Source organism: Callithrix jacchus, chromosome 10 (assembly GCF_049354715.1).
Source record: "Callithrix jacchus isolate 240 chromosome 10, calJac240_pri, whole genome shotgun sequence".
NCBI lineage: Eukaryota > Metazoa > Chordata > Mammalia > Primates > Cebidae > Callithrix > Callithrix jacchus.
In genome coordinates this window covers 57,206,473-57,234,305 of record NC_133511.1, presented here as the reverse complement: position 1 = coordinate 57,234,305, position 27,833 = coordinate 57,206,473, and the positions used below count along the sequence as shown (strand labels likewise).

The 27,833-nt window shown below is 37.3% G+C and overlaps 1 protein-coding gene across 2 annotated transcripts; it reads left to right on the top strand.

Moving 5' to 3' along the window:
- The first annotated feature begins 341 nt into the window (after window positions 1-341).
- PCF11 (PCF11 cleavage and polyadenylation factor subunit) lies at window positions 342-27,420 on the top strand. Of its 2 annotated transcripts, none has more exons than XM_009007347.5 (16): window positions 342-818; window positions 4,481-4,606; window positions 6,839-7,027; window positions 7,363-7,557; window positions 8,791-9,905; window positions 10,316-10,499; window positions 10,610-10,700; window positions 11,630-13,197; window positions 14,991-15,087; window positions 19,552-19,671; window positions 20,190-20,295; window positions 22,783-22,966; window positions 23,477-23,632; window positions 24,027-24,119; window positions 24,660-24,695; window positions 26,283-27,420. In XM_009007347.5, the coding sequence occupies exons 1-16, from the start codon at window positions 627-629 to the stop codon at window positions 26,496-26,498; spliced, it is 4,668 nt and encodes a 1,555-aa protein (XP_009005595.1). In that variant the 5' UTR covers window positions 342-626; the 3' UTR covers window positions 26,499-27,420. The 2 variants fall into 2 exon arrangements, with proteins under 2 accessions (XP_009005595.1, XP_035121205.1); XM_035265314.3 differs by having other exon boundaries at window positions 10,610-11,093.
- The last annotated feature ends 413 nt before the right edge of the window (window positions 27,421-27,833 follow it).

Genomic DNA, 27,833 nt, shown 5'->3' with positions numbered 1-27,833 from the left:
TTCTTAAACTGGTTGGGTTGGGCCTCAGGAACTGCCTTCCCCAGACCTATTGGCTTCTCTGAATGGGTTGTTATGGTAACAAATGACCGAACAGTCTCTTATGAATTGGCCAATGATAACGGCCGTCTTTTCCAGCGCACTTCTGAACAGTAGATGTTGCGAAAGTCCGATAGAGGCTGGAGAAGAAGGCGGTGCCAGGACGTCCTGCGGAAGGGCCGGGGGCGGGGCTCGTGACGTTGCCGGGTCAGCCAATCACGCCTTGTTTTATCAACGGCCCCGCCCATTTACCGCACATTTCCCCTCCCCTAACTCATTTCGCACGACGCAGCGGTTGGGAACACAGACATTTTCGGAGCTGGAGCCGCCACTGCCTCCGCCATTTTGTGTCTGTGGAGAAAGAAGCTTCTGTGGCGGCTGGAAGTGGACGGAGATCACCCGCGAGACGGCGGCGTTTCATACCCGAGGTTCCCCCTGTGTCGTCTCCCATCCCCCCTCCGCGGTCAGCATGTGGTGAAGCCGGAGCCGCGAGAGAACCGGGGAGAGGAAGAGGAGTCGGAAGGGAGGCGGGGTATCCAGAGCGGCTTCAGCTTCAGCTGCGGCAGATCTCGGAGGGGGGCCGCGGCGCAATGTCAGAGCAGACGCCGGCCGAGGCCGGTGCTGCGGGGGCCCGGGAGGACGCCTGTCGGGATTATCAGTCATCGCTCGAAGACCTGACCTTCAATAGCAAGCCGCACATCAATATGCTGACCATTCTAGCCGAGGAGAACCTGCCCTTCGCCAAGGAGATCGTCTCTCTCATCGAGGCCCAAACCGCCAAGGTTTTTATACACCCCGCAGCCTCCTATTCTTCTAATACTCCCTGATTTTAGTGTCAGCCTCATCCCAGGTCTCGCTTCCATCCAAAGGGGGACAGTGTTCCTTCTCTCCAACCCCCCACCCCACACCCCCCCCTCCAACTCTGGCTCGGTCTTTGGCCCAGGCTTCGAGCACGGGCCTCTCGGGGGGAGGGAGTGGGGAGGATAAAGGGTGGAGTCCCACTTCCGCTTACCAACTCCCTTTTTAGGTCACCGCATTGTATATCCCGACACGCACACGCTTTGAATAGAGCCCTTTGGTGTGGGGGAGACTTAAAGGCAGTTTGTGGTTTGGGGAAGTAAGAGTTAACATAAGCCATTTTAACCCCTGGGAAGTGGGGGAATGGGTCTCCCGTTTTCCCCTAGCACCCTCTTTGGTAATTGTGCTCTGTGGGTTGGAAGGAGGTGAAGGGGGACCTGGGAGCGAGCTGTTGGTGGGTGGGAATAGGGAATTGGCCCCGAGTGGAGCAGCCGCCTGTTAGGAGCCCAACATGGCGCCTGAAAAGCACATGATGCGAAAAGGGAAGAGAGGAGAATCCATTCCTTGCCAGCCAGGCAGCTGCTCACACCCGTCAGCCCCATTTTGGGGTGGGGGCGGCTAGATAGAACTTTTATTTTCCTATCGGAGGGTCTGATTTGTCCCCAAATAAGGGGGCAAGTGGGGTTGAGGGTGGGGTTTGGGTGGGAGGGAGGAGATCTTATCCAACCTGTAGGTGGAGAGCTGGCCCAGCGGGTAACAAGTACTTGCAGTTTCTCTGAAAAGTTCAGTCCCTCCTCCTTTTCCTTTTCTCTTTTTTTTTCTCCCTTCCCTGATAGTGAAGGAGTGTTTTCTTTACCCCTTGACAGAAGTGGTCCTCTGCAACCTTATATTTCCCTGTAGTCCTCCTCTTCTGTGGATTCATATGGGAGCGATATGTCATTTAAGTAAAGTTACTGTTAAACTTAGTTAAATGAGTTTTAATAGCGTCCCAGTGCTACATTTTATTTTTCAAGCTTGTACTTACGGTTTAGTTTTTTCTAGTTGTTAGTGATTGCAATTATCAGGATGAGCCTCCTTTTAGCAGAGTGAACCCCTTTTTAAAGGCCACTTTAACAACAACCACCAATATATTGTTTAGAGACGGTTTCTGTCTAGTGTAAAACTGAGTGGTCTGACTCTAATAAATGGTTTTGAAATGTGTGACTGGTATTATAAAATTTGTGAATAAAACATATAAAATATGTATTTGTCTTTTTTATTTACCTTTGTAAGGTGTAGAATCTGTTTCCAAGACTTATTTTTATCTACGTGGTTGTGTGTTTTAAACAAAAGTCTTTAAGTGACTTGGGTTCATTCTTCTTTAGGTTCCATCCACTCTTTTGGGTAAATCGCTTCACAAGATACACGGTTTCAGGTGGTCCTTTCATACTTTAAAGAGGACGAAAAGGAAGGGTTTTTCCCCCCTCTTTTTTTAGGGGCTTCAACAAATTTATCATGCTCAGTCTGACAGCTAAAATACAAGTTTTCGTTCATTTTCCTGTGAATGTGTGTGTAAAACAGCTCTTCTTTTTTTTTAAGTATGAGATTTAACAAGGAAGCATTCCTCATACTCAACATGCTTTTTATTGATACCACAAACATCTTGGACATGAAAACTAAGTTTTTGCCTTGATGAAGGCTTAACTTGACATTAAATGCCTTAAAGCACTTGTGTTTTTAAGGCAAAAACACTGATTTTTAAACTCTAATTACCTCGTGACTTGGGATTTAATATTCCACAGCGTCTAATATTTAGCAGCTCAGGTTGTCACTCAAAGAACAGTTTCCTTGCTGGTTTTTAATGGATCCAGAAGACCTTCAAAAACCGAGAACTAAATGCTGAATATAGTGACCACATAAAATTTGTGGTTTGTATATCGCTACACAGTGTTGAAAATAGATGGGCTATTTGCTGGTAAAAGACAGCTGAAATTTTGGGGGCACACGTTTCCTGGTTATTTTTGTATAGCCGGATTGAGGAAAAGATGTAAAAGTCACTTTGGGGGAACTAAATCTGGGTTGGGGTGGAGGGTGATGGGAGGGATTTTCTGTTACTTGGTAGCAAACTGGCCTGGTTTTGTGTTTTGGAGGTGAATGTTTGTGTCCTTATTCTTTAGCTTCTCTGCGTTACTAAACTTAAGGATTCACACTTAATTTGACTCCTCCCGAGAGAGCAGTAGTGAAAAATACTACATATAAGGACTTCACTTGTATAATAAAAAATTAGCCTACTTAACAGACTTTGGTGCTAAAGAGAGCCTGTTTATCTTCATAAGTACAATAATGACTAAAATGGTATAAAACAACATGGTAAAGACACAGCAGTAAACCATTTGACATATTCGTATTTACTATAGTTGACCCACATGCAGTGGGTGAACCCTTTTATTAGATAATACTTAAAAAAATTTTTCATACAAAATTATTCAAAGGTTTTCGTAGCCAACTTTTGGTCGTAAAGGTGTTATCAGAAGCAAGAGCATTTCCACACACTTGTATGGGCAGTTGGTTTTATTAAATATGATGGTACTGTGTACTCTAGAACTGTGAGCCTACCCTAGCTTCAGGCAGCTGTGGATTAAGTGTTACTCAGGGTTAAGATTTCTATACACATGGGGTGGGTAAATGGGGATAACTTAAGTTTTTTGTTTTGTCTTTTAAAAATCATGGGTGCTCCTTTGGAGTCAGTTAAAACTTTATTATGGTGTGTCTTAATGCTCCTCAACAAGTCTGTGAACCTGCTGATGCTTTCTGGAAGCTTGCTGTGCCTTCTAAAAGCCAGTGATGGGTAGGCATTGCATTTGAACTGGGACAACATTTCTTTACTTTGGAAAGGGCCACCTGTATCAGCATCACCACACTGGCTTTGCACAAATTTATAATACGTGGTTTGTGCATGTCAGAGGAAAATATCTCGTCGGAGAGTCCAGGCTGTGAAGAAAATCTTCAGGACAAATCCTGGCTTCCAGAGTCAAGTTCAACCTGATTTACATGATTCGGCGGCTGCTCCATCCAGTTTTTCTTGTCTGAGTAACAAACTTGCAACTTCTTGCATGTTCATGTGCAAGTTTCAGTGTTTTGCCATTGACTTCCCATGTGAAGTATTTTTTTAATTTTTGTTCATTTGGATTATAGAGAAGTAATCCTAGTGATTTTACAGGTAACAAAAGCTTCATAGACTTGAACATATAAATATAACTATGGAAATTAGAGGTTCTACAGGAGGTCTTAAAAACTGCTTTTGAGTGTAGGCACACCATTGTAAGTTAATATGGGTCCCAAAACTGACACTGGGATTACAGAAAGTAATTTTCCTTCGCCTCCTCATTTTTGTCACTTAAAACACAGGTCTTTTTACCACATGAACCTGGTATTTCATTGAGTGTTAAAAGGGTAGCTGTTCATCCTGGTAATTCTGAGCATTTGTGTGCTCAATTAAGGATCGTAAGATATGAGAACTTGATTGAACACAAGTTTCATAACGATTAATTCAAAAGTAGTATCAACAAAAATAGAGGTCTCTATTGTAGGTTTAAAAATTCACTTTTAAAAGTAATTCTTTTATGGGAATTCATTATACTAAACTTCTCAGTTTCTTTTTATTCAGGCTCCTTCCTCAGAGAAGCTTCCTGTTATGTACCTTATGGATTCTATTGTGAAAAACGTTGGAAGAGAGTATCTCACTGCCTTTACTAAAAATCTAGTTGCAACATTTATTTGTGTGTTTGAAAAGGTACATATGCATTTAGAAACTTTTTTTAAAAAATATGTTCCTGATTAAATAAATATTTGCTTTGTGTTGGGTTTTCTTGGGTGGTGGGAAATTTTTATTCTCTTGAATGTTTATTGTTTATCATTTCGAAGAAAGAGGCTGAAGTTAATGTTTTATGTTAGTTTTTTAGAACAGATTCTAGGGGTTTACATTATCCATATAAGAATAGATGGATTTGTTTTTAGAGTTGTGCTTTTTTAAAAAAAATTGAGTTTGTTCATTTAAACGTGTTTCATCACTATAAATTAGGCAAAAAAATCAGAAATTGTCAAGAGTAAATCAGATTTCATTGTTTAAATTTCTGGTGTTAGGATGTTGACTTATTCTCTGGGGAAAAAAGCATAATCCTTCAGTGTCTCAACCTGTGATCGGTTCCTGAAACTTCGGTGTTTTTTTGTTTTGTTTTGTTTTCTGGGAATGTTTCTTCTTTTGTTGCATTGTTCAAGTATGTTTTAGGTGAATGTTGTTGGTATGTGTGAATGGTGGGACCAGTTAATTGCTGTAGGTTATTTTGGAAATACTTTTCCCCCACCTTAGTGTTCAGAAATTAGGCTAATATTATTAGTTTCCACATCTAGAGATTGTAAATTTCTTCCATAACATTGTAATATGGTGGTTTGGTTAAAGCTGTATTCTGTTGAGGAAGGCAAGGGATCTGCTGAGGTAATTCTCTGTCAGGCTGTATCTTTCACATCCCGAAGGGCACTTATGAGATACATAGGTTTAAAGATTGCTTCCTAATGTCAATAATTGGTGGTAGTTATTATATTTTAGTAGATGAACACCTGTTCTGTCAGTTGTCAGATTTGTAGAATTGGAATTTTTTTGGAAGACCTATTCAGTATTAGATTTTACATGTTTATAAGAAAATATGTAGTTGCTATTTGAGAAATGTTAAGTTCTTAGAGAAAAGAAATAGTATATACAGAAGAAAATTGGAACGCTCTATATCAGATCGCATTAAAATGCTTATTAATAGAATATTGTACACGTTTGTTGAATAGTGCTAACCTGAGGCTGTAGCCTAAGGAGAAGCTTAACCAACCTCTTGGTTTCAGTTTCAGTGTCCAGATTCACTTGGATGTTTGGTAGCATACTATAACATTCACTTGGATGTTTGGTAGAATCTAACTGGGCGTTAACCTGACAGTTGACTAAAATGACCTTGTAATAAATATTATCTAAAGACTTAAGAATATAGTTAAGGCTTTACTGTTTATCCTAATGTTAAAAATCTAACTCAGTTTTCCCAAGTCCTAGGTTTCTTGATGGTGAATTTTCTTCCTTTGCTTTCCTCTTTGTTTTCCTTTCTTCTTTCCTCCTTTCTTTCTCCTTTTTTCTTCTTGTTTGAGACAGAGTTTTGCTCTTATTTCCCAAACTGGAGTGCAATGGCGCGATCTTGGCTCACTGTAACCTCCACCTCTGGGGTTCAAGTGATTATCCTGCCTTAGCCTACCCAGTAACTGGAATTAAGGCATGAACCACCATACCTGGCTAATTTTGTATTTTTAGTAGAGACGGGGTTTCACCATGTTGGTCGGGCCAGGCTGGTCTCGAACTCCTGACCTCAGGTGATCTGCCTGCATAGGCCTCTCGAAGTGCTAGAATTAACAGGCATGAGTTACCGTGGCCAGCAATGGCAAATTTTCTGAAAATTGTTATGGCATCACAAACGTTAGCAGATAAGTTATTTAAAACTAAGCCTTGTCGGTGGTTAAGATTTTGTGAATTTCAGTTATTAAAGTGCTTTCCACATCACAATACTTGTTCATAGGTACTCAACCATATAGTATTACTGGGCATTGGTTAGTGAGGTAGTTTTGCTTTAATTTTAACTTTGTACTACTATGTAAATAATTTAAAACATCGAAGCCATTAGGTAATCCATTTTTCTAGTTGTTTTATATTTTTCCAGAGTAAGAGTAACATTAGGAATTATTATGTTAACTCTAAGATATGGGAACATTTTGTACAAAGGCTCACCTAGTTGGTTGCTTGCATGAAGGCTAGGTGAAAATGGCTTTAATTATTCTGTTTTTGAAGGAGAAATGCACTTTTAATAAATTATTACTCTTGTATATACTTACCAATTGCTAGTAACTATATGTGAAGTAGAGCAGATTTATGTAACATTTAATATATAAAATATTCTATAGTAACTTAACAAGCCATAGAATTGTTCTGTTGTTCTAGGTGGATGAAAATACTAGGAAAAGTTTATTTAAGTTACGTTCCACATGGGATGAAATATTCCCATTGAAGAAACTTTATGCCCTGGATGTCAGAGTCAATTCATTAGATCCTGCTTGGCCTATTAAACCTCTACCCCCCAATGTGAATACGTCTAGCATCCATGTGAATCCTAAATTTTTAAATAAATCGGTAAGTTTGAATATGAATAGTATGTAACATACTTTTAACTATCACATTTTGAATTCTTATAGAGAACTTACTGCCAGAAAGCCAAAATAGAATACCCTGTAGTGAACTGATTGAATTTGAAAAGAAAGAGTATGTATATATTTGAAATTTTTATTTAGAAATATATTCACACTGTTTAGGTATTATGTAGCATTTATTTTGGGGTTTTAAATTCCTGATCAGTTTTCTGTGTGATATTTAGGAATTTGGATAAGAGTGAAGCTGATAATTTTCATTTACTCCCTCGCTTCCTTTAGCTGATGTATTTTTCTTAAACAAATTATTTTTTCTTATAGCCTGAGGAGCCTTCAACACCTGGTACGGTGGTCAGTTCCCCTAGCGTCTCCACTCCTCCAATTGTTCCTGATATACAAAAGAATCTTACACAAGAACAACTGATAAGGCAGCAGTTGCTGGCAAAACAAAAACAGTTGTTAGAACTTCAGCAGAAAAAGCTGGAGCTTGAGCTAGAGCAAGCTAAGGCACAACTGGTAAGTAAGGCAGATTGACGTTTTAAATATTTTAAACCTGTCTTACAGTAGGGAAGTAATGTTTGTGTTTGAATTTTATTAACATGTTGCTTTTTTAAACAGTACACTTTTTTACTTTTATTTTACAAATTACAGTATATTTATTGAACTATATTTTTATATCCTTACTGTAAAATTCACTTGATTAAAAATTGCATAGGTCAGGTATGGTAGATCATGCCTGTAATTTCAGCACTTTGGAAGTCTGAGATGGGAGGATTGCTTGAGTTCAGGAGTTTGAGGCCAACCTGGTCAACATAGTCAGGCCCTACCAAAAAAAAAAAAAAAAAATTAGCCAGGTGTAGTAGTGCATGCTTGTGGTCCCAGCTACTTGAGAGGCTGAGTTGGGAGGATCACTTGAACCTGAGAGATTGAGGCAGAAATGAGCTATGATTGGTTCACTGCACTCTAGCATGAGTGACAGAGCAAGACCCTGTCTCAAAAAAACCCCAAGAAACCAAAAAACTACACTAATTTCATTTAAATAGTTTTCTGTTAGTTTGCTGTCTTATAAAGTAGCATCTTAGTTTCGGTTAGTCATTACCTTATATGTACTTAATATTTCAGTCCCAAGATGGTACATGTGTTGTGGCAAATACTTTGGCATAGTCTTTAATGTTTTATGAGCTTATGCTTCATGAGCAGCAGTGACAAAATTAAGGAGGCCAGGAAGATTATAGATTTCTATGAATGAATGAATGACTTTATACTAAGTTATTTTACTTAGCATCTGAGCTTATTTGATAGTGAGGTATAGTAAGGCAGAATTTTATAGGTTCATTAACAGTACCACTTTGGGAGAAACTAAATTTTAGGACTTAGAATGTAGCTGAAATGACTGATTCTTGTGTAGCTGGAGTGTAGTGATTTAACAATTTCTTAGGAGCAGTCTGGCTCAGCATCCTGAATAATTAGGAAGAGAAACAGTTTTTTAAATTCTGTTTAGGGATTATACTACAAAATCTCAGAAAAGACAGTGGGCCACTTAAATCATGGAGTTTTTCTTTTCTTGTAATCTCATTTTATACATTAGAAGTTCACAGTGTAAAAGAAAAAAAGATGAAAAAGTTTACAGTGTAAATATAGTAGTGAGTAAATATATTTGTTGAATAAAGCATTATACAGTTATTTGCAATTTCTTGACAAATCTGAGTGTTTTACAGTATTGACGTGAACATTTATTTTGTATTTCAGGCAGTTTCTCTTAGTGTCCAGCAAGAAACATCCAGTTTAGGTCCTGGATCTGCACCATCCAAATTACACGTTTCACAGATTCCCCCTATGGCAGTTAAAGCTCCTCATCAGGTTCCTGTGCAGTCTGAGAAAAGCCGTCCAGGACCATCCTTACAAATTCAGGATTTGAAAGGAACTAACCGGGATCCTCGTCTGAACAGGATAAGCCAACATTCTCATGGAAAAGATCAAAGTCACAGGAAAGAATTTTTAATGAACACATTAAACCAGTCTGATATTAAGACGAGTAAAACTATATCTTCTGAAAAAGTAAATTCATCCAAGCAGGAAAAAAGTAAATCAAGTGAAAAAATAACCAAGAAAGAACTTGACCAATTAGATTCTAAATCAAAATCAAAATCAAAATCGCCATCACCTTTGAAAAACAAATTATCTCACACAAAAGACTTGAAAAATCAAGAATCGGAGAGTATGAGGTTGTCTGATATGAATAAGAGAGATCCAAGACTAAAAAAGCATCTTCAGGATAAGACTGATGGCAAAGAAGATGATGTGAAAGAGAAAAGAAAAACTGCAGAAAAAAAGGATAAAGATGAGCACATGAAGTCATCTGAACACAGACTGCCTGGAAGTAGAAATAAAATCATAAATGGCATTGTACAAAAACAGGATACAATAACAGAAGAGTCAGAAAAACAGGGGACAAAACCAGGGAGATCGAGTACTAGAAAGCGATCTAGATCTCGATCACCCAAGTCTAGGTCACCAATTACACATTCCCCGAAGAGAAGAGATAGGCGGTCACCCAAACGAAGGCAAAGGAGTATGTCTCCAACATCTACACCTAAAGCTGGAAAGATTCGCCAATCTGGAGTTAAGCAGTCACATATGGAAGAGTTTACACCATCTTCTAGAGAAGACAGAAATACTAAGAGAAGTACTAAGCAGGATATTCGGGATCCAAGGCGAATGAAAAAGAGTGAAGAGGAGCGACCACAAGAAATCACAAACCAGCATTCTACAAAGTCAGGCATTGAACCAAAGGAGAATATAGAAAACTGGCAAAGTTCCAAATCTGCCAAAAGATGGAAATCTGGTTGGGAAGAAAATAAAAGGTATGATGTTAACATTTTGGATCAAGTGTAATAGTGTGTATGTTTCAAAAGATAGTGTTAATTTAAAAATTGGAAAATGCTTTTTTGGGTGCTATTAGTACTTTTTTTTTCATCTAATTCTTACATCTCTGTGGGTTAAATACTATTATTTCTATTTTACAGATAAGGAAACTGAAGTTTAGAAAGGTTAACTAATCTCCCTAAGGCTGCATTCCAAGACATGCAAGAATCAGAATTCATATCTGTTTTTGCTGATTTCATATTTTGTACTCTAAATCATTTGTTTAGTTACTTTTTGTGGTTATATATATCTATTTTAACCATATCCTTTGAAAAGGATCTTTAAATATGGTCCTGAATATTTTTCAGAAAAAACATTTAAAAGTAATATATTGCTTTTATGGTTTCAGCTTACAACAGGTCGATGAACATAGTAAACCTCCTCATCTAAGGCATAGGGAGAGCTGGTCAAGCACTAAAGGAATTTTATCACCTCGAGCCCCAAAGCAGCAGCAGCATCGATTAAGTGTAGATGCCAATCTTCAGATTCCTAAAGAGTTAACTCTTGCAAGCAAAAGAGAATTACTTCAAAAGGTAGTTACTATGATTAATCCCATGTAGTCATTATTCTCTTTTGTCAAATTTTTTTGGTAAGTACTTTTTATATTTAAAATATTTCATTTCCTTTTATCACCCCTATACAGACGAGTGAACGTTTAGCCTCTGGTGAAATTACACAGGATGACTTCCTTGTTGTTGTACATCAAATTCGACAGCTATTTCAGTATCAAGAAGGTAAACATAGATGCAATGTACGGGATAGTCCTACAGAAGAAAATAAAGGTGGATTAAAAAAGAAACCTCTCTTAACTGATGCTGAATTAACCTACTATGAACATAAAGCAAAACTGAAAAGGACACAGGTTCAGCATTCATTTCCAAGACTTGATCTCTTAGATCCTGATATTTTTGACTACCCTTTGACTGATGCCTTGTTGTCTGGAATAGAATGTGAGCCATCCAAAAGTAAACATGCAAGTAGGAATAGTGGAGCACAGTTTGACAGAAAAGAACAATTTAGTGAAAGAGCAAGACGTCTTTCTCCTATATCTGGGAGTCGTACTTATGCTGAGAATCTTTCACCCCATGAGGGCCGGAGAAGACATGACGAACAAGTCTCTGCTAAAGGTAGAAAAAGTTAAATCAGATTATGCCTATTGAATCACACAGCAGTGAAGGGAAAATGAACAAGCTAAGTGGGGATGGATTTTTGTGATTGTTCAAATTACTGGTTTTTTTTCCCATTGATTTTGTATATTTTTTCCCCTTAAGGAAAGGGAAGGGAAGGGAGCTAATACTTCTAAGGCCAGTTGTGTGTCAGGTACTTCATTAGGTTCTTTTTATATGTAATTTGATTTAATCCTCACAACAACACAAGGAAATGTATATTTTCCCCATTTTATAGATAGGAAATAAAACAGAGAGGTTAAATAACTTTCACTCAAAATGAAATTAGTATGTTGATAGGATGGGAATTTTTTTTGTTACTCAGGTGTGTCTGACTCTAGAGGGCATCCTCTTATCTGCTGCTTGATGCTGTCTGTCTCTTCCTGCCCCTCTAATATAGTGAGATAGTTATATCTTTGGATAAACATTTATATGAAAGTAGAAGACTTTAAGATAACTTTAGATTTAGTGAAAATAATTTTTTTTCTTCTTAAAAGGTGTGCGAGAAGAGCAGAGATCTCCATTCAATGATCGTTTTCCACTTAAGCGACCTCGATATGAAGATTCAGATAAACCATTTGTAGATAGCCCAGCATCAAGATTTGCTGGCCTGGATACAAATCAGCGACTTACAGCTTTAGCTGAAGACAGACCATTATTTGATGGACCTAGTAGGCCATCAGTAACAAGAGATGGCCCAACCAAGATGATTTTTGAAGGACCTAATAAATTAAGCCCTCGAATTGATGGACCTCCCACACCAGCTTCTCTTCGGTTTGATGGGTCACCAGGACAGATGGGGGGAGGAGGCCCTTTGAGATTTGAAGGGCCACAAGGTCAGTTAGGAGGTGGGTGTCCTTTGAGATTTGAAGGTCCTCCAGGACCAGTGGGGACACCTCTGCGATTTGAGGGCCCAATTGGTCAAGCAGGAGGAGGTGGTTTTCGGTTTGAAGGTTCCCCTAGTCTGAGGTTTGAGGGATCTGCAGGTGGTTTGCGATTTGAGGGACCAGGGGGCCAGCCTGTGGGTGGTCTGAGGTTTGAGGGACATCGTGGTCAACCTGTGGGCGGTCTAAGATTTGAGGGACCTCATGGTCAGCCTGTGGGTGGACTTAGATTTGATAATCCCCGAGGTCAGCCTGTAGGTGGACTTAGATTTGAGGGGGGTCATGGTCCATCAGGGGCTGCGATTAGGTTTGATGGACCTCATGGTCAGCCAGGTGGTGGGATCAGATTTGAGGGCCCTTTGCTACAGCAAGGAGTTGGAATGAGGTTTGAGGGCCCCCATGGTCAGTCAGTATCTGGTCTGAGATTTGAGGGACAACATAATCAACTTGGTGGGAACCTTAGGTTTGAGGGTCCACATGGTCAACCAGGGGTTGGGATCAGGTTTGAAGGCCCTTTAGTCCAGCAAGGAGGTGGAATGAGGTTTGAGGGTCCTTCTGTACCAGGAGGTGGCCTGCGAATTGAAGGGCCTCTGGGTCAAGGTGGTCCAAGATTTGAAGGCTGTCATGCTTTAAGGTTTGATGGGCAGCCAGGTCAGCCGTCACTCTTGCCAAGATTTGATGGATTACATGGTCAGCCAGGTCCTAGATTTGAAAGGACTCCTGGTCAGCCAGGCCCTCAGAGGTTTGATGGACCACCTGGACAGCAGGTTCAACCAAGATTTGATGGTGTACCTCAAAGATTTGATGGTCCACAACATCAGCAAGCATCAAGGTTTGATATTCCTCTTGGTCTTCAAGGCACAAGATTTGACAATCATCCTTCACAAAGGCTTGAATCAGTATCTTTCAATCAGACTGGGCCATATAATGATCCACCTGGCAATGCTTTTAATGCCTCGTCCCAAGGACTACAGTTCCAAAGACATGAACAAATATTTGATTCACCTCAAGGACCAAATTTTAATGGACCACATGGCCCTGGAAACCAGAGTTTCTCTAATCCACTTAACAGAGCTTCTGGACACTATTTTGATGAAAAAAATCTTCAGAGTTCTCAATTTGGAAACTTTGGCAATTTACCTGCTCCAATGACAGTAGGAAACATTCAGGCATCTCAACAGGTAAGTCTGTTCTAAAATTGTGTTGTATGCAGGTGAGTTAGCCATTTTCAATGTTTCTAGGTTTTCAGGACATAGTTTATTATATAGATTGGAAAGAACTTTTTAATGTACCCTAAAGCCACATACTAGGGAAGTGGAATAAGTGTCTTACGGGAATGAAATTTGCAACTTAAATTCAAAATTGATTTTGGCTCTTCTAGGATCTAGGGATATATCTCAATCAAATCCCAACCCTGGACTCTGTTTTGTTTTTTGTTTTTAAGCTTTTGAAGTATTAAACAATTGTATTTCATAGACCTCTACATTGTAGAACTGTTGAGCCCTGATATGCTTTAAGTTAGCCATCGAACTGACTGCTTGGACTGTTCTTTGACCAATAATTTTCCTTAGCCTTAGTTAAATGAGAAGATCAAATGGTTCATGCTTTCACAGTCTACAATTCTTTTTTTTAACCTCTTTTCCTGCTTTTTTTTCACCACCTTTCCTGTTAAACACAGTTATTTGATATTAATGTCAACACAGCAAACTTAGTAGCAAACAGACTTCCAAATACACTCTAGTTACAAAATATGCACAGTTGGTATTCTTTCACACTTGTTCTGTATACATTTTAAAATGCATACTGAAATAACTTTAAGGCACTGGTATTTACAATTTGTGATTAATTCGGTTGGTTATTAATGACTTCTTTTGCTTGCATGCTGAAATTCTCCTGCACTGAACTTACTTCTTTTCCCGGTGCTGACATTTTCTTACTAGGACAGATTTATTTTATAGTAGTAAGATTGTATGGAAGAAAATACAAAATAAGAAAGATTTTTAAAGCACATTAGTAACATTATTGATAGAAAGTAGTCCTTCTGTTCATCTCTAATGGTGTGAAAAAACAGTTGGCCTGCCTAGATTTACTCTACTGTATGTCCTTGAAAGAAATGTTAACTGTTACTGACAGATACTCTAGAATGGTACTAGTCTTATTTCTACATTATACAGAATGGGTGGGGTTTTTATTATGTGTACTCACCATCAAAAGTCCACATGTATACTGAACAAGGATTATAAATGGATATTTATTTACATACCAGCAACATGTAGAAGTCTTGCCTTCCTCTGGACTACAGATAACTATATTTATATGTGAGTGCAGTTCTTGCTTCATGACTGTTCTACTTTTTAACATTCCCTTTGACATCTTTTACAAGAGGTCATCTTTTACAAGATTACTTTGTAATGTAGCTATAACCATATGCAAAGATGATGGCTAAGCAGGATGCTTACCTGCTTGATAATTCAAATTGCTAATTAAAACAGGCTATCTGGAAAAGGGGCAAACGTTAGGAGTTCTGGCCTCAGTTTTGCTGCTAACTAGCCCTTGTGATTGTGTATAGGTCATATTGTTTTGTCAGTTCTTCTATTTGTTAAAATAAGGGAAAGCACCAGCAAGGTAAAGTGACTTGTGTAAAGTAACACAGCTAATTACCTTATGTTTGCATGGTATCTTACATTTTCTTTTTTTGGGGGGCTACTTTGCTGCTTTAGTAGGTATCTCAAACTTTTCAAAGAAGTTTTAACCCATTCTTGGTAACTTATACCTCTGTGAAACAGATCAGGGAAGGTTTTACTGTTGCTGTTTGTAGAAGAACTAGAAGTGAAGTGACCCAGCCAGGGTACCTTTCTCAATCTTTATAAGCCAGGCCTTGTGACATCTGTGAATATTTTTATGTAATTAGGATGTTAAAAGTTTTACTTGAAATATAGAAAGTATGTTCTTAAAATTAAGGTTTATCTTAAAGGTTCTAAGCGGTGTTGCTCAGCCAGTAGCTTTTGGTCAAGGACAACAGTTTTTACCAGTTCATCCACAAAATCCTGGATTTGTTCAGAATCCTTCAGGTATGTACTTTTTGAACTTTGTTTTTCAAAAGACAAATGATTATTGTTTTGTTAAATAGCTAACTTTGTTAATTTTAGGAAATGACAGCTTGGCAAAGGTTTATTTAATTTAGAGAAATTTAATCTGGCTGACATATTTTTGTTTCTTTTCTAAGTTTATTTACATTGTAGATGTATATTCACATTGACCTTATTTACAGCTAGAGATGGTTAGCCTCAACATGTAGTGTGCAAAACAAACGGAAGGAAACCTACTGGGTGGAAACTGGAAGGTGGGAGGGCAGGTATGACATTTGTGTTGAGATAGAATGAAATAAATGACAAACCTCAGAAATCTCAATTATTTGATGTTTTGAGTAGTGTGTGTTATGATCCAGTAAACATTTATTGACCAGGCACAGTGGCTCACGCCTATAATCCCAGCACTTTGGGAGGCCGAGGCGGGCGGATCACAAGGTCAAGAGATCGAGACCATCCTGGTCAACATGGTGAAACCCCGTCTCTACTAAAAATACAAAAATTAGCTGGGCATGGTGGCACGTGCCTGTAGTCATAGCTACTCGAAGGCTGAGGCAGGAGAATTGCTTGAACCCAGGAGGCGGAGGTTGCGGTGAGCCAAGATTGCGCCATTGCACTCCAGCCTGGGTAACAAGAGTGAAACTCCTTCTCAAAAACAAACAAAAAAAACATTAAGTGAATACTGAGAATACTGCATTAATAAAGTTGATTAATTTTTATGCTTTTATGGGCACTCAAATAGCAAAAAGTGGCTTTCTTAGCCAGATTCACTGATAAACATCTTTGTTACTATGGAGTGGGGCTTAATTAATAGTAGATAAAAGGACTTTTAAAATGAATTTTAGTTTTATTTATTTATTTATGAGACAGAGTCTTGCTCTTTTGCCCAGGCTGGAATGTGGTGGCGGAATCTTGGCTCACTGCAACCTCTGCCTCTTGGGATCAAGCGATTCTCTTGTCTCAGCCCCTTGAGTAGGTGTTACTACAGGCATGCGCCACCAGACCCAGCTAACTTCTATATTTTTAGTAGAGCTGGGGTTTTACCATGGCCAGGCTGATCTTGGACTCCTGACCTCAAGTGATCTGCCTGCCTCAGCCTCCCAAAGTGCTGAGAATTCAGGCATGAGCCACTGTGCCCACAAAATGAATTTTAGTTTTAATATGTGGTAAGTGGAATTATATACATTAGTGATACTTGCTTTCATTTCTGAATCATTGAAATAGCTCTTTCAGAAACATGCTTTACTGTAGCATTGTTTACATCAAAAAATCAGTTTGCAGCAAAATCAGTTTACAATAAATTTAGGGAGTTTTTTGAAACTTCTGAAGTAATTAGGAAGTCCTAGCCAAGATCTTTTTTTATATATTAGTCCTTAAATTGTGTCAAGAAATTCAATTAATTTGGAAGCTTTCAACTTTTAATTTCTAGATGGACAATTAGGATTAATTTATATTTGCTATTATTATTTTGTTACTATAAAGAAAAGTTGGTCTTTGGAATCTACACTTTGTTACTTTGTAAATGGGCAGACTTTAAGCAGGTGTCCTTCCTGAGGTTCAGTTTTCCCCCTGTAAATAGCATATGGTAGTATTAGTATTTGCCTGGGATTTTTATTTTTAAGAGAATCAAATGATATAGTATATGCAAAAGTACTTTATAACTACTTGTCAAGTGCTATATTAATGTATTTTCCTTTAGAACTTTTTTTTTTTTTTTTTAGAACTTGGTTTTTATTGTTGGGTAGAAAATTTGTTATATTGGAGTTAGTGGCATGAGATGCTATCAGAAATTACAAATTTTCTTTTTGCTTTTTTTTTTTTGAGATGGAGTCTTGCTCTGTTGCACAGAATGGAGTGCAGTGGCGCGATCTCAGCTCACTGCAACCTCCGCCTCCCAGGTTCAAGCAAGTCTCCTGGTTTAGCCTCCTGAGTAGCTGAGACTACAGGTGCATGCCACCATGCGCAGCTAATTTTTGTGTTTTTAGTGGAGACACAGTTTCACCATATTGATTAGGCTGGTCTTGAATCTTGACCTTAGGTGATCCATCCGCCTTGGCTTCCCAAAGTGCTGGGATTACAGCTGTGAGCCACTATGTCCAGCCTCTTTATGCTTGTACAACCTTGGGTTATATGTATATGTTTACAAGGCATAGCAGTGTCACAGAGGAAGTCACAATTTTTCTCCGGGTTTGGGGATATTGAATGGGACATTAATTTTCAAGTTCTTCTTATTGTTTACAAGAGGTGTCAACAGTTTTCAGTGTGCTGTATTTAGCTTCTCTCAAGGTTCCTTCTCTAATTTGAAAGTATAAACATCCCTTTTCTAGTAGGAAATATACCCATGTTCATTTATTCATTCAAACATATATTAGTCATCTGCTGTATGCTAGGCATTATGCTAGGATGAATTAAGTTTATCCTTCTAAGAGCTTTATTTTTATTTTTAAAGAGATAGGGTGCTCACTATGTAGCTCAGGCTGATCACAAAGTCCTGAGCTCAAGCAGTCCTCCCACCTCAGCCTTCCAAAGTGTTGGGTTTATAGGCATGAGCCACCACACCTGGCCTCAAAGAGCTTTATGATATAGAAAGGCTATTGATTTTTTTTTTTTTTTTGGTGGTTTAACGAAAACTACATAATAATGCCAAGCACTTCAGTTCCTTACAAATATTAATTAATTTAATCTCATAACAATCTTAGGAACTATTATTACCCTTTGTACAGGCATAGGAAGCTGAGGCAGATAAGGAACTTGATTATGTTATACAACTAGAAAGTGGAATTTCTGGCTAAAAATCCCAGGAGTCTGGTCCCACAGTTTATGCTCTTTGTTATTAAACTTGACTACCCTCAGACATGAGAACAGCTAATTATGCATCTTAGACATGTAAATAGCTAATTTAATGGAAAGTAAAGGTTAAAACTAGTGAGTTAAATGTTATTGTAATTGATTAACTGTTGAAGTTGATTTATTCATTCATGTATTCAGACATTTAGTTTGAACAGACATTAATTAGCCTACTCTATATAAGGCAGTATGATAAAATTAGAATATACAGTGGTAAAGGGTAGGGATTATGTATACTGTGGATGCAAATTGAATTTCTGCCATTAAGAGGAATTTTTAGTGGTTCAGAACTTTTCTGTGTAGGTTTAGTGAGTGAGATGTATCATAGTGACATACAAATACATTAAAATATTTTCTTTTTTTTGAGACAGGGTCTTGCTCTGGAGTGCAGTGGGGTGATCTTGGCTCACTGCAATCTTCACCTGCTGGTTTCAAACAATTCTCGTGCTTCAGCCTCCTGAGTAGCTGGGATTACAGACATGGGCCACCACACTCGGCTAGTTTTTATATTTTTATTAGAGACAGTTTCACCATGTTGGCCAGGCTGTTCTGAAACTCCTGACCTCAGGTCATTCATCTGCTTTGGTCTCCCAGTGTACTGGGATTACAGGCACGAGCCACTGCACCTGGTGTAAAATACTGTTTTCATAGTTGGGGCGGATCACGAGGTCAAGAGATCGAGACCATCCTGGCCAACATGGTGAAACCCCGTCTCACCTAAAAAAATGCAAAGATTAGCTGGGCATGGTGGCGTGCGCCTGTAGTCCCAGTTATTTGGCAGGCTGAAGCAGGAGATTTGCTTGTACTCAGGAGGCAGAGGTTGCAGTGAGCCAACATTGCGCCACTGCACTTCAGCCTGGCACCTGGTGACGGAGTGAGACTCTGTCTCAAAAAAAAGGAGAATCACAGTGTTTAGAATAGTAGTGCTTGGAAAAATATGGGACTGGAATGATTCCTTACCAATGAGGATTCCTCATCAAGCAAAACAAAATTGTTAGGCTTATTTCATTTGTTCAACTTACTGAAGCGTTGGTAACTGTGACACCTTTTCAGCAATAGACTGAGTTGCTTTGCAAGGACAATATACTATTTAGCAAAGGTCATGGGAGCAGGTATACTCTGAGCCATCTGATTCATCTCCCTGTTTCAGTTCTTCTGTTATGTCAGGGAGCTTTGAGGTCAGGAGTACTTCCACTTTGGCTTAGTGCTAAGAGGTGATAGACTTACTTTATCTATATAAAACTCCCTTTTCCAGTGTACTTAGAAGATGGAGAAAAGAATTAGAATTAGAAAGGTGGAAAGTTGGAGATAGGGGTGGTGCTGCATTGCATGGGAGGAGGCAGCATAAAGGGTCATTGTTTTTAGTGTTCTCAGTGTTTGTTTTAGAATATATTCTCAAGTCTGTTGACCTAAATGAAAAGATAATCTTAAGGGCTTTTGAAATAATTAAACCCCTCATTAATAAGACTTTGTCAGATTTACTGGTGACAGGACATCTTGAAGAAAACTTTGAAAAATGCTTAGTATAATTTGCATCTTTAAGTTCTACATTCACTTTAAAAGAAGTTCCTTCTTTTTTTTTTTTTTTTTTTTTTTTAGGAGCCCTCCCTAAGGCATATCCTGATAATCATCTCAGTCAGGTGGATGTAAATGAATTGTTTTCAAAATTGCTGAAAACAGGAATTCTCAAATTGTCTCAACCTGATTCAGCTACAACACGTAAGTGTGATGTTATACTTAATGTACACAAAGCTTCATTAAATTTTTGAGATGTATGATCTAATATAATGATATAAATTATGATAAAGGTCCTTATAGTAATTGAATTCCCAGGTATAACTTTTATTTTTGATTTTTGAAAATCAAATACAGTTGGTTTATAATGAAATTATTTTAGATTTCCTAAGATTGAACTACCTTATAGCGGACATGTGTTTCAGTTAACATATCTAATGTGCAGGCTTTTACCAGTAATTTTATGTTAATTTAACTTTTGAAAATTTGAATATTGATGAATAAATGACTTTATTATAGAAGACTTTTAAGAGATCAGGGTTAACATCATATACCAAAATAAAAAATTGTATTAGGTTCCTTGTCCAGTAAACTTGAGATCAGAAGCACTGAGTAGACTAGGTGTATTTCTCTACTTGTTTATAATACTATAAATACTTATAATACTTTAAAGAATACATGGAAAACGGTATTAAGAAATTTGTGTTTCTTCTTAATTTTAGAAGTAAGTGAAGTAGCTGCTCAGCCTCCCCTTGAAGAGGAGGAAGATCAAAATGAAGATCAAGATGTTCCAGATCTTACTAATTTTACAGTTGAAGAATTGAAACAGTATGTAATCTAATTTTCTTTAAAATAAAGAGGCAGTGACTCTAATAATAGTGGACATTGTTACTATTAGTGCTTTCCCTTTCCCTTTTATTTTATTCCTTTTGCTGTTTTAACATTTAGGAAGCCTTTTAAAAAGATTTCATAATATAAAATATATATAACATCATCTTTAGGGAGCCTATTTTTAAATCTCCTTTTAAAGTATGTTTGCTGTATATGTACTTAGGCCAAAGGCCACCCCTAAAAGTCTCACTCTGTCACCCAGGCTGGAGTTTAGTGTCTTGATCTTGACTCACTGCAACCTCTGCCTGCCAGGTTCAAGAGATTATCCTGGGATTACAGGCACTCTACCACCACACCTGGCTAACTTTTGTATTTTTAGTAGAGACAGGGTTTCACCTTTGCCAGGCTGGTCTTGAACTCCTTACAGGTAGGAGCCACTATGCCCGACCCCTCAAAATTTTCATTTTTTAATCTGTGGTACAGAAAACTTAGCAGATTTAAACACTAGGTATAGATAATTCATGTATTCCTGTTTAGTTTTCATTTTCTGTTTATCATCATTTTTTCTATATCGATATTAATTTTTTGAGGTTCAGAAATGAGATTTTTATAGTCCAGCCTTTATAATTAAAAAAATAAATCTATTTTTCATTTTATAAGTAATGTTAATTGTGGAAACTTATATCATAAATAAGAAAACCTACAACTCTCACTTTATGGATAACAGCTATTAACATTTGGTGCATAGCTTTTCATGATTTTCTATTGTATTGCTTAAAAACATTTAAAGCTTTTTCTAGCAAATTGATTCATTAATTCCGTGAGTACTTTATTAAAAAATAAAACAGCTAATGAGTTTTACACTCCTTTAAAATCATTTTTTTAAAATTTGAATTAGATACTATAAAATAAAATCATTATTTTTTTCAAAGTAATACTTTCACATAATTAAAGGCTTATAATAAATGATGGCATTCCTTTTTCCTTCACCCAACACTGTACCCTAGAGGCAATCTTTTCTTTTTTTAAACTTTTGAAACTATTTTTTTTTTGGCATTTACCTCTTTCTCTCTTTTTTTGAGATGGGGTCTTGTGCTGTTGCCCAGGCTGGAGTACAGTGGCACAGTCTTGGCTCATTGCCACCTCCACCTCCCGGGTTCAAGCGATTCTCCTGAGTAGCTAAGATTATAGGCAGCCATCACCACACCAGCTAATTTTTGTGTTTTTAGAAGAGATGGGGTTTCACCATGTTGGCCAGGCTGTTCTCGAACTCCTGGGCTCAAGTGATCTGCCTGCTTCAGCCTAAAGTGCTGGGATGGATTACAGGCATGAGCCACTGTACCCGGTCTATTTCTTGTAATATACATATTTTTCTATTTCTTGATTTATCACATCTGGACATAATCTCTTTCTAAAAAAGTGATTTAGGCTCGGTGTGGTGGCTCACACCTGTAATCCCAGCACTTTGGAAGGCTGAGGTGGGCAGATCACCTGAGGTCAGGAGTTCAAGACCAGTTTGGCTAACATGGTGAAATCCCATCTCTACTAAAAATACAGAAATTAGCTGGGTGTGGCAGTAGGCACCTGGAAAACTAGCTGCTTGGGAGGCTGAGGCAGGGAGAATTGCTTGAACTCTGGAAGCGGAGGCTTCAGTGACTGATAAGGCCACTACACTCCAGCCCGGGCAACAGAGCAAAAAAAAAAAAACAGGTTGAGGGGTTGGATTTAGCTAGCTCTTGTACTGTCCTACCAACTGCCCTCCATTTAGTTATAGGACTATTTTTCATTATTATTCAGTATTAATATTGTGACCAAATGTTTATTTTGTTTGCTGTAATAAAGTACCGTGTTCTGTTCTTTGCTTTATTCTACAATTTTTTTTTTCTTGGAGTTAATAACTGCTCTGTTCACTTTTTTGGTCTTCTGTATATACCTGTTTCTTCCCAAATAGAGAGTCCAGAATATTAAAAACTATTTGCTGACCACAGCAAAACTAATTATTGTTTCCTAGTGTTCTTCTAAGTTTTCTCTTTAGTTATCCATACTATTATTATTTCTTCTGTACTTTTTTCACTGTTACACCAGAGTGGAGAAGTTGAATTATTCAGAATGCCAAAGATCTAGAGAGGTGAGATTTAACTGTTCTGCCATGTCCACGTTGACTTCGCCCCAAACTAGAATAAGCTACCTATTGCCTTGTTAGCTAGCACAGGATCATTTCATTTTTAGCTAAATGGAAATAAATAACTGGGTCAGGGCTATCCATAAGATGACAGGCTCCATGTTCCAGAAGTCACCAAAGTTAAGGTAAAGAGGGTCAATGACTTTGTTAGCAAATAACATTGATCTTTGGGTGTTAACTGTTTCAGCCAGCCCTTGGTTTCACCATTATTACAATATGGAAAACTGAGATACTTGTAATTGGCTTTTGAAGGGCATCAAGCCATGTTACCAACACTAAAGATTATTTCTTTTTCAAAATAGACGTTATGATAGTGTTATAAATCGACTGTACACTGGTATTCAGTGTTACTCTTGTGGAATGAGGTTTACAACATCACAGACAGATGTATATGCAGATCATTTGGACTGGCATTATCGGCAAAATAGAACTGAAAAGGATGTTAGCAGAAAAGTCACTCATAGACGCTGGTACTACAGTTTAACAGTAAGTAACCCATGTGCCTCCATACTATCTTTTAGGCTAAGTAATATCATTCTAAAAGTATATCGATTTTAATAATTTTAATAATTGCTAGAATCTAACATGTAAATTTACTGAATAAAATTTGACCTCTAGAATATAAACAGGTTTTTAAAGAAATGAATTTTGAAGAGCATGTGTTTTTTATTGTGATTAGAATATAGCATACAGGATTGTTCTAGCTCTAAAATTCCAAGGCTCTGTGACTGTTTTTTGTAGAAAATTATACTTGAAGCTTATCTTTTTTGAATTAGTAGTTGTAACTGTAGAATTAATGGAAAATTAAAATCTTAATTATTAGTTGCCGTATGTTGTCTATTAGTTAAAAGTCTCAAAGTATAATTTTAAATAATATTAGAGCATAATGTAGAAAAGAATATATGTACCCCTTACCTTTGGATGGCATTATATTGAAGATCTGCAGTAAAAATTTAGAAATAAATGGAATAACTTTTAAAATCAACTCCTTTTAAGGACTGGATAGAATTTGAGGAGATAGCTGACCTGGAAGAACGGGCAAAGAGCCAGTTTTTCGAAAAGGTTCATGAGGAAGTTGTGTTAAAAACTCAAGAAGCTGCTAAAGAAAAAGAGTTCCAAAGTGTACCTGCTGGACCAGCTGGAGCAGTTGAGGTGAGAGAAGAATGTTTAAATTTTCTCCCAATAGGAGTGTCCCTCACTTTCTTTAAGTAAATACTCATAAACATATCACTATATTTATATCCCTGATTTAATGATTTTAAGACTTTTTGGAAGCACTGCTACTCTTCAGTTTTACTCTTACAGTCTAGCTTTGAGTTTCATAACTACAGTGGCCAAAAGCAGTGAAATGTTTACTCCTTGTGCTGGAAAGATTGACAGAATCCTGTAAATGTATTTTGAATCATATTATGTATTGGACATTATTCAAACTTTTGAAACACTCATAAATTCCTTACTCCACTTAATAAAATGTTTGTATATTTTTACTTAATGGCGTTAAATGTGTTCTATTATGTAAATTTCATTTTATATGATTGTATTTTAGAGTTGCGAAATCTGTCAAGAACAATTTGAACAGTACTGGGATGAAGAAGAGGAGGAATGGCATTTGAAAAATGCTATTAGAGTAGATGGAAAGGTAATTTTCATTTCTTTATAAGAAAGTGTTAAGATTAGTATTTTGTTGTTGGCTTATTACTTTGAAAGGAGGAGGTTCATAATAGTTTTTGTTTGATTTTTGGTCTTAATAAAAGGTATTGGACTAAGTAATAGAATGTTTGAGTTAGAGGGGATCTTAGCAGTCACCCGATTCTGTACTCACTTTACAAAGGAGGTTGCATTATTAGTCAGTGACCGAGCCAGGAGTAGGTCTTCTGAATCTAGTTATTTGTTTTTCTGTTCACCCATACTATTTTGATTGTGGATTTATATTTCATCATCAAACTGTACTGTGCTGAAAACAAACTAAGTTAGGCTAGATACTTAAATGGGCCAAGAGAAGTCAGTTTTTCAGACCCTTTAAGGATGAAAATTTTGGTTTTATTTATTTTCATGACCAAACAGTTTTTGTCATCTTTCCAAAGACTACCTTCTGGTTTAAAGTTAAAAAGAAAAATCATATGATAATATTCCATTAGAAACGAATATGCATATATTTACTTTTTTCTTTTTGCTTCAGATTTATCATCCATCATGTTATGAAGATTATCAAAATGTAAGTTCTTTTTGGTTACTGTATTCTCATTTGCATGAATAAATTTAACTTTTTAGTTATTTTTTTGAATCAAAGCAATATTGTTATTTTAAACGTATTGAACTATTTTTGTTTTTGATACAGCATTTAGGTTGTTCAGTAAATATTGGTGCTAGATTGACAGAATTGATGTACATTAAAATATTTTCTGTGATATGCAATTAAAATTTTGAAATTTATCATTCCTTGCATTTTATTCACTTGAATCGTGTTATCTTTTACTAGGCCACTAGGCCCAGAGAAATGTGAGGAAAAGTGAAAATAAGGATCATGATGGGGATAGGTTTCTAGAGCTATGGGTAGCATTTGCTGTTGTTTTTATTTTTTGACATCCTGTTCAGCCATCTAAATAGGTATACTTTTATACTTTTTTTGTTGTTTTGTTTTGAGACAGAGTTTCGCTCTTGCTGCCCAGGCTGGAGTGCAATGGCGTGTTCTCAGCTCATTGCAACCTCCACCTACCTCCCAGAGTCAAGCAATTCTCCTGTGTCAGCCTCCCAAGTAGCTGGGATTACAGGCGCGTGCCACCACACCCAGCTGATCTTGTATTTTTAGTAGACAGGGTTTCATCACATTGGTCAGGCTGGTCTCGAACTTTTGACCTCAAGTGATACACCTGCTTTGGCCTCCCGAAGTGCTGGGATTACAGGCATTAGCTACTGTGCCTGGCCAAAATAGGTATACTTTTTAATGATTACATATAGAATCCAAAGGAACATACCAGTCTGTTGGCCTTAAAAGTTCACATGGTTGGCTGGGTGTGGTGGCTCATGCCTATAATCCCAGCAGTTTGGGAAGTCAAGGTGGGTGGATCACCTGAGGTCAGGAGTTTGAGACCAGCCTGGCCAACATGGTGAAACCCCATCTCTGCTAAAAATGCGAAAATTAGCCAGGCATGGTGGTGGGTGCCTGTAGTCCCAGTTACTTGGGAGGCTGAGGTAGTAGAATCACTTGAACCTGGAAGGTGGAGGTCTCAGTGAGCCAAGTTCGTGCCACTGCACTCACTGCAGCCTGGGGGAAAAGAGCAAGGCTCCGTCTCAAAAAAAAAAAAAAGTTCAAATGGCCACACTTGCAGTCTGTTTTTAAAACCAAGTAATGGAACAAATAGGTTTTTAAAGATAGTGGGTTGGAGGCAATTTGGAAGATTTATTTAGGTTATCAGAAGACTAGTGTTTAGGATGATGGTTTATGGGATTTAAAAAATCCTCAGAATATTTGAAATTAGGGTAGTAACAAGTTCCAGAATATATGTATAACATCTATGTAGAAATTAAAATGTAGAAGCATATCTAATCAACTTTTTTTAGCCGTATAATGTCTTACAACTTAGCCGTTACTGCTTAGCTCACTGCTAAGTACATATTGAATGTGCAATATATATTTTATTTTTGTTGCCTTTATGGCACATTTTGTTGGGAGGCAGGTATTTCAGTTGCATTTGTTGTATGTGTGTTCCCTTGTCCATACAAGGGTCTTAAAAAACTAAATGTCATTTAATGTAAGAATTTTGAACTTTCATCAGTACTCATAGGGCCTCTCATTTTGTAGACATCTTCATTTGATTGTACACCATCACCCAGCAAGACACCAGTTGAAAACCCCTTGAATATTATGTTGAACATTGTCAAAAACGAATTGCAGGAACCCTGTGAAAGTCCCAAAGTTAAGGAAGAACGAATTGATACACCACCAGCTTGTACAGAGGAAAGCATAGCAACACCCTCTGAAATTAAAACAGAAAATGACACAGTTGAGTCAGTTTAAATAAAATGAGAAAGGTATCTTTTTCTTTTTTAAAAAAGCTGCTGTTGGATCTAGAAGGTGAAGAATTTTTTTATGTATATATAGACATATCTATATAAATTGTCTAGCTGAGGCAGGGCCTTCAGCTATCATTTGGTTAATAAATACATTTTAGTATTTGCATTTCCTACTGCCTGCAGAGTTTCAGGTGCTTGTTGTGTGAAAGTTCTGTAGATGTGTGCAAATTTAACAAAATGAAATTGTATGTGTAAAAATGTACGATTTTCACTGTGCAACTGTAAATTATAAATAAAAAATATTTTTGCTATTCATGGAGTGTAATATTTATGCACACCATCAAATAAAGTTTCTGTACTTTTTATTGGGTAAAAATAGAATTGAACAGCAACCTCAGCATAAGATTTTTTTTCTAGTAGCCTCCCATTGATTAAAGAAGCAAAGTTTGAAGTTTCATCCTTCAAAAGGGGGGGGTTGTGAGAGCACCGCAGGGCTTTTCTCAAATAGAAAAGCCAGATTTTGAAAAAATTTTAAAGACAAAATAGGACATATTTGCACATATATAATATATATATATATGCATACACAAACACATACACACACACACAATTTCAGCTATAGAGAACCATCCAGATGTACACTTTTGAAAATATCTAATGAAGCGACTTTTATTCTTGAACTTGGACACTGATTACATCAAACAATTAACAAATATATTTAAGTACTAAAGGTGATTTTTTTTAAAGACTTTCAAATTGTCAAATGATTTAATGCAGATGAACATATTTCTATTTTAAGTTACAGAGGAATCTGTAAGAATGTTCGCTTGAGATATGGTTAACTTTTTTCTTTTGTTGGTTTGGACTTAGATGGAGACCATGAGATGTTAATATTCATACATGTAATAAATAGAATGATGAATAAACTTTGTTTGTATTTCTTTATTTCTTGAAAAGGTTTAGAATGTGACTTTCTTGTTGTCTTTGTTTTTTAAAACATGAACAGCACTTGCTACAAGCCAGGCACTGAGAAAGGTTAGTCTTTTCTGCCTTTTATTAGATAAGCACATAAAAAAACAGTGAGTTTCATTGAGCACATATTATTTGGCAGGCACTAGCACTTTCTACATGTATTTTCTCTGGTATTCACATCTAATAACTACATGGTAGATGGTGTTCCCAGTTTACAGAAGCAATTAAGCCACTCACTTTAAAATTTAAGAATTTGAACATGGCTTTGTTTCATCTAATTCCAATTTCTGCAATTTTAAAAAGATACCCCTAAATTAATTTTAAGATAGAAATAAGCACACCAAACTACCAGAAGGTGGATTAAGGA

Coding starts and splice junctions, on each gene's coding strand:
- PCF11 (XM_035265314.3), top strand. CDS start 627: ATGTCAGAGCAGACGCCGGCCGAGGCCGGTGCTGCGGGGGCCCGGGAG. Junction 819..4,480: donor TCGAGGCCCAAACCGCCAAG/GTTTTTATACAC, acceptor CTTTTTATTCAG/GCTCCTTCCTCAGAGAAGCT. Junction 4,607..6,838: donor TTATTTGTGTGTTTGAAAAG/GTACATATGCAT, acceptor CTGTTGTTCTAG/GTGGATGAAAATACTAGGAA.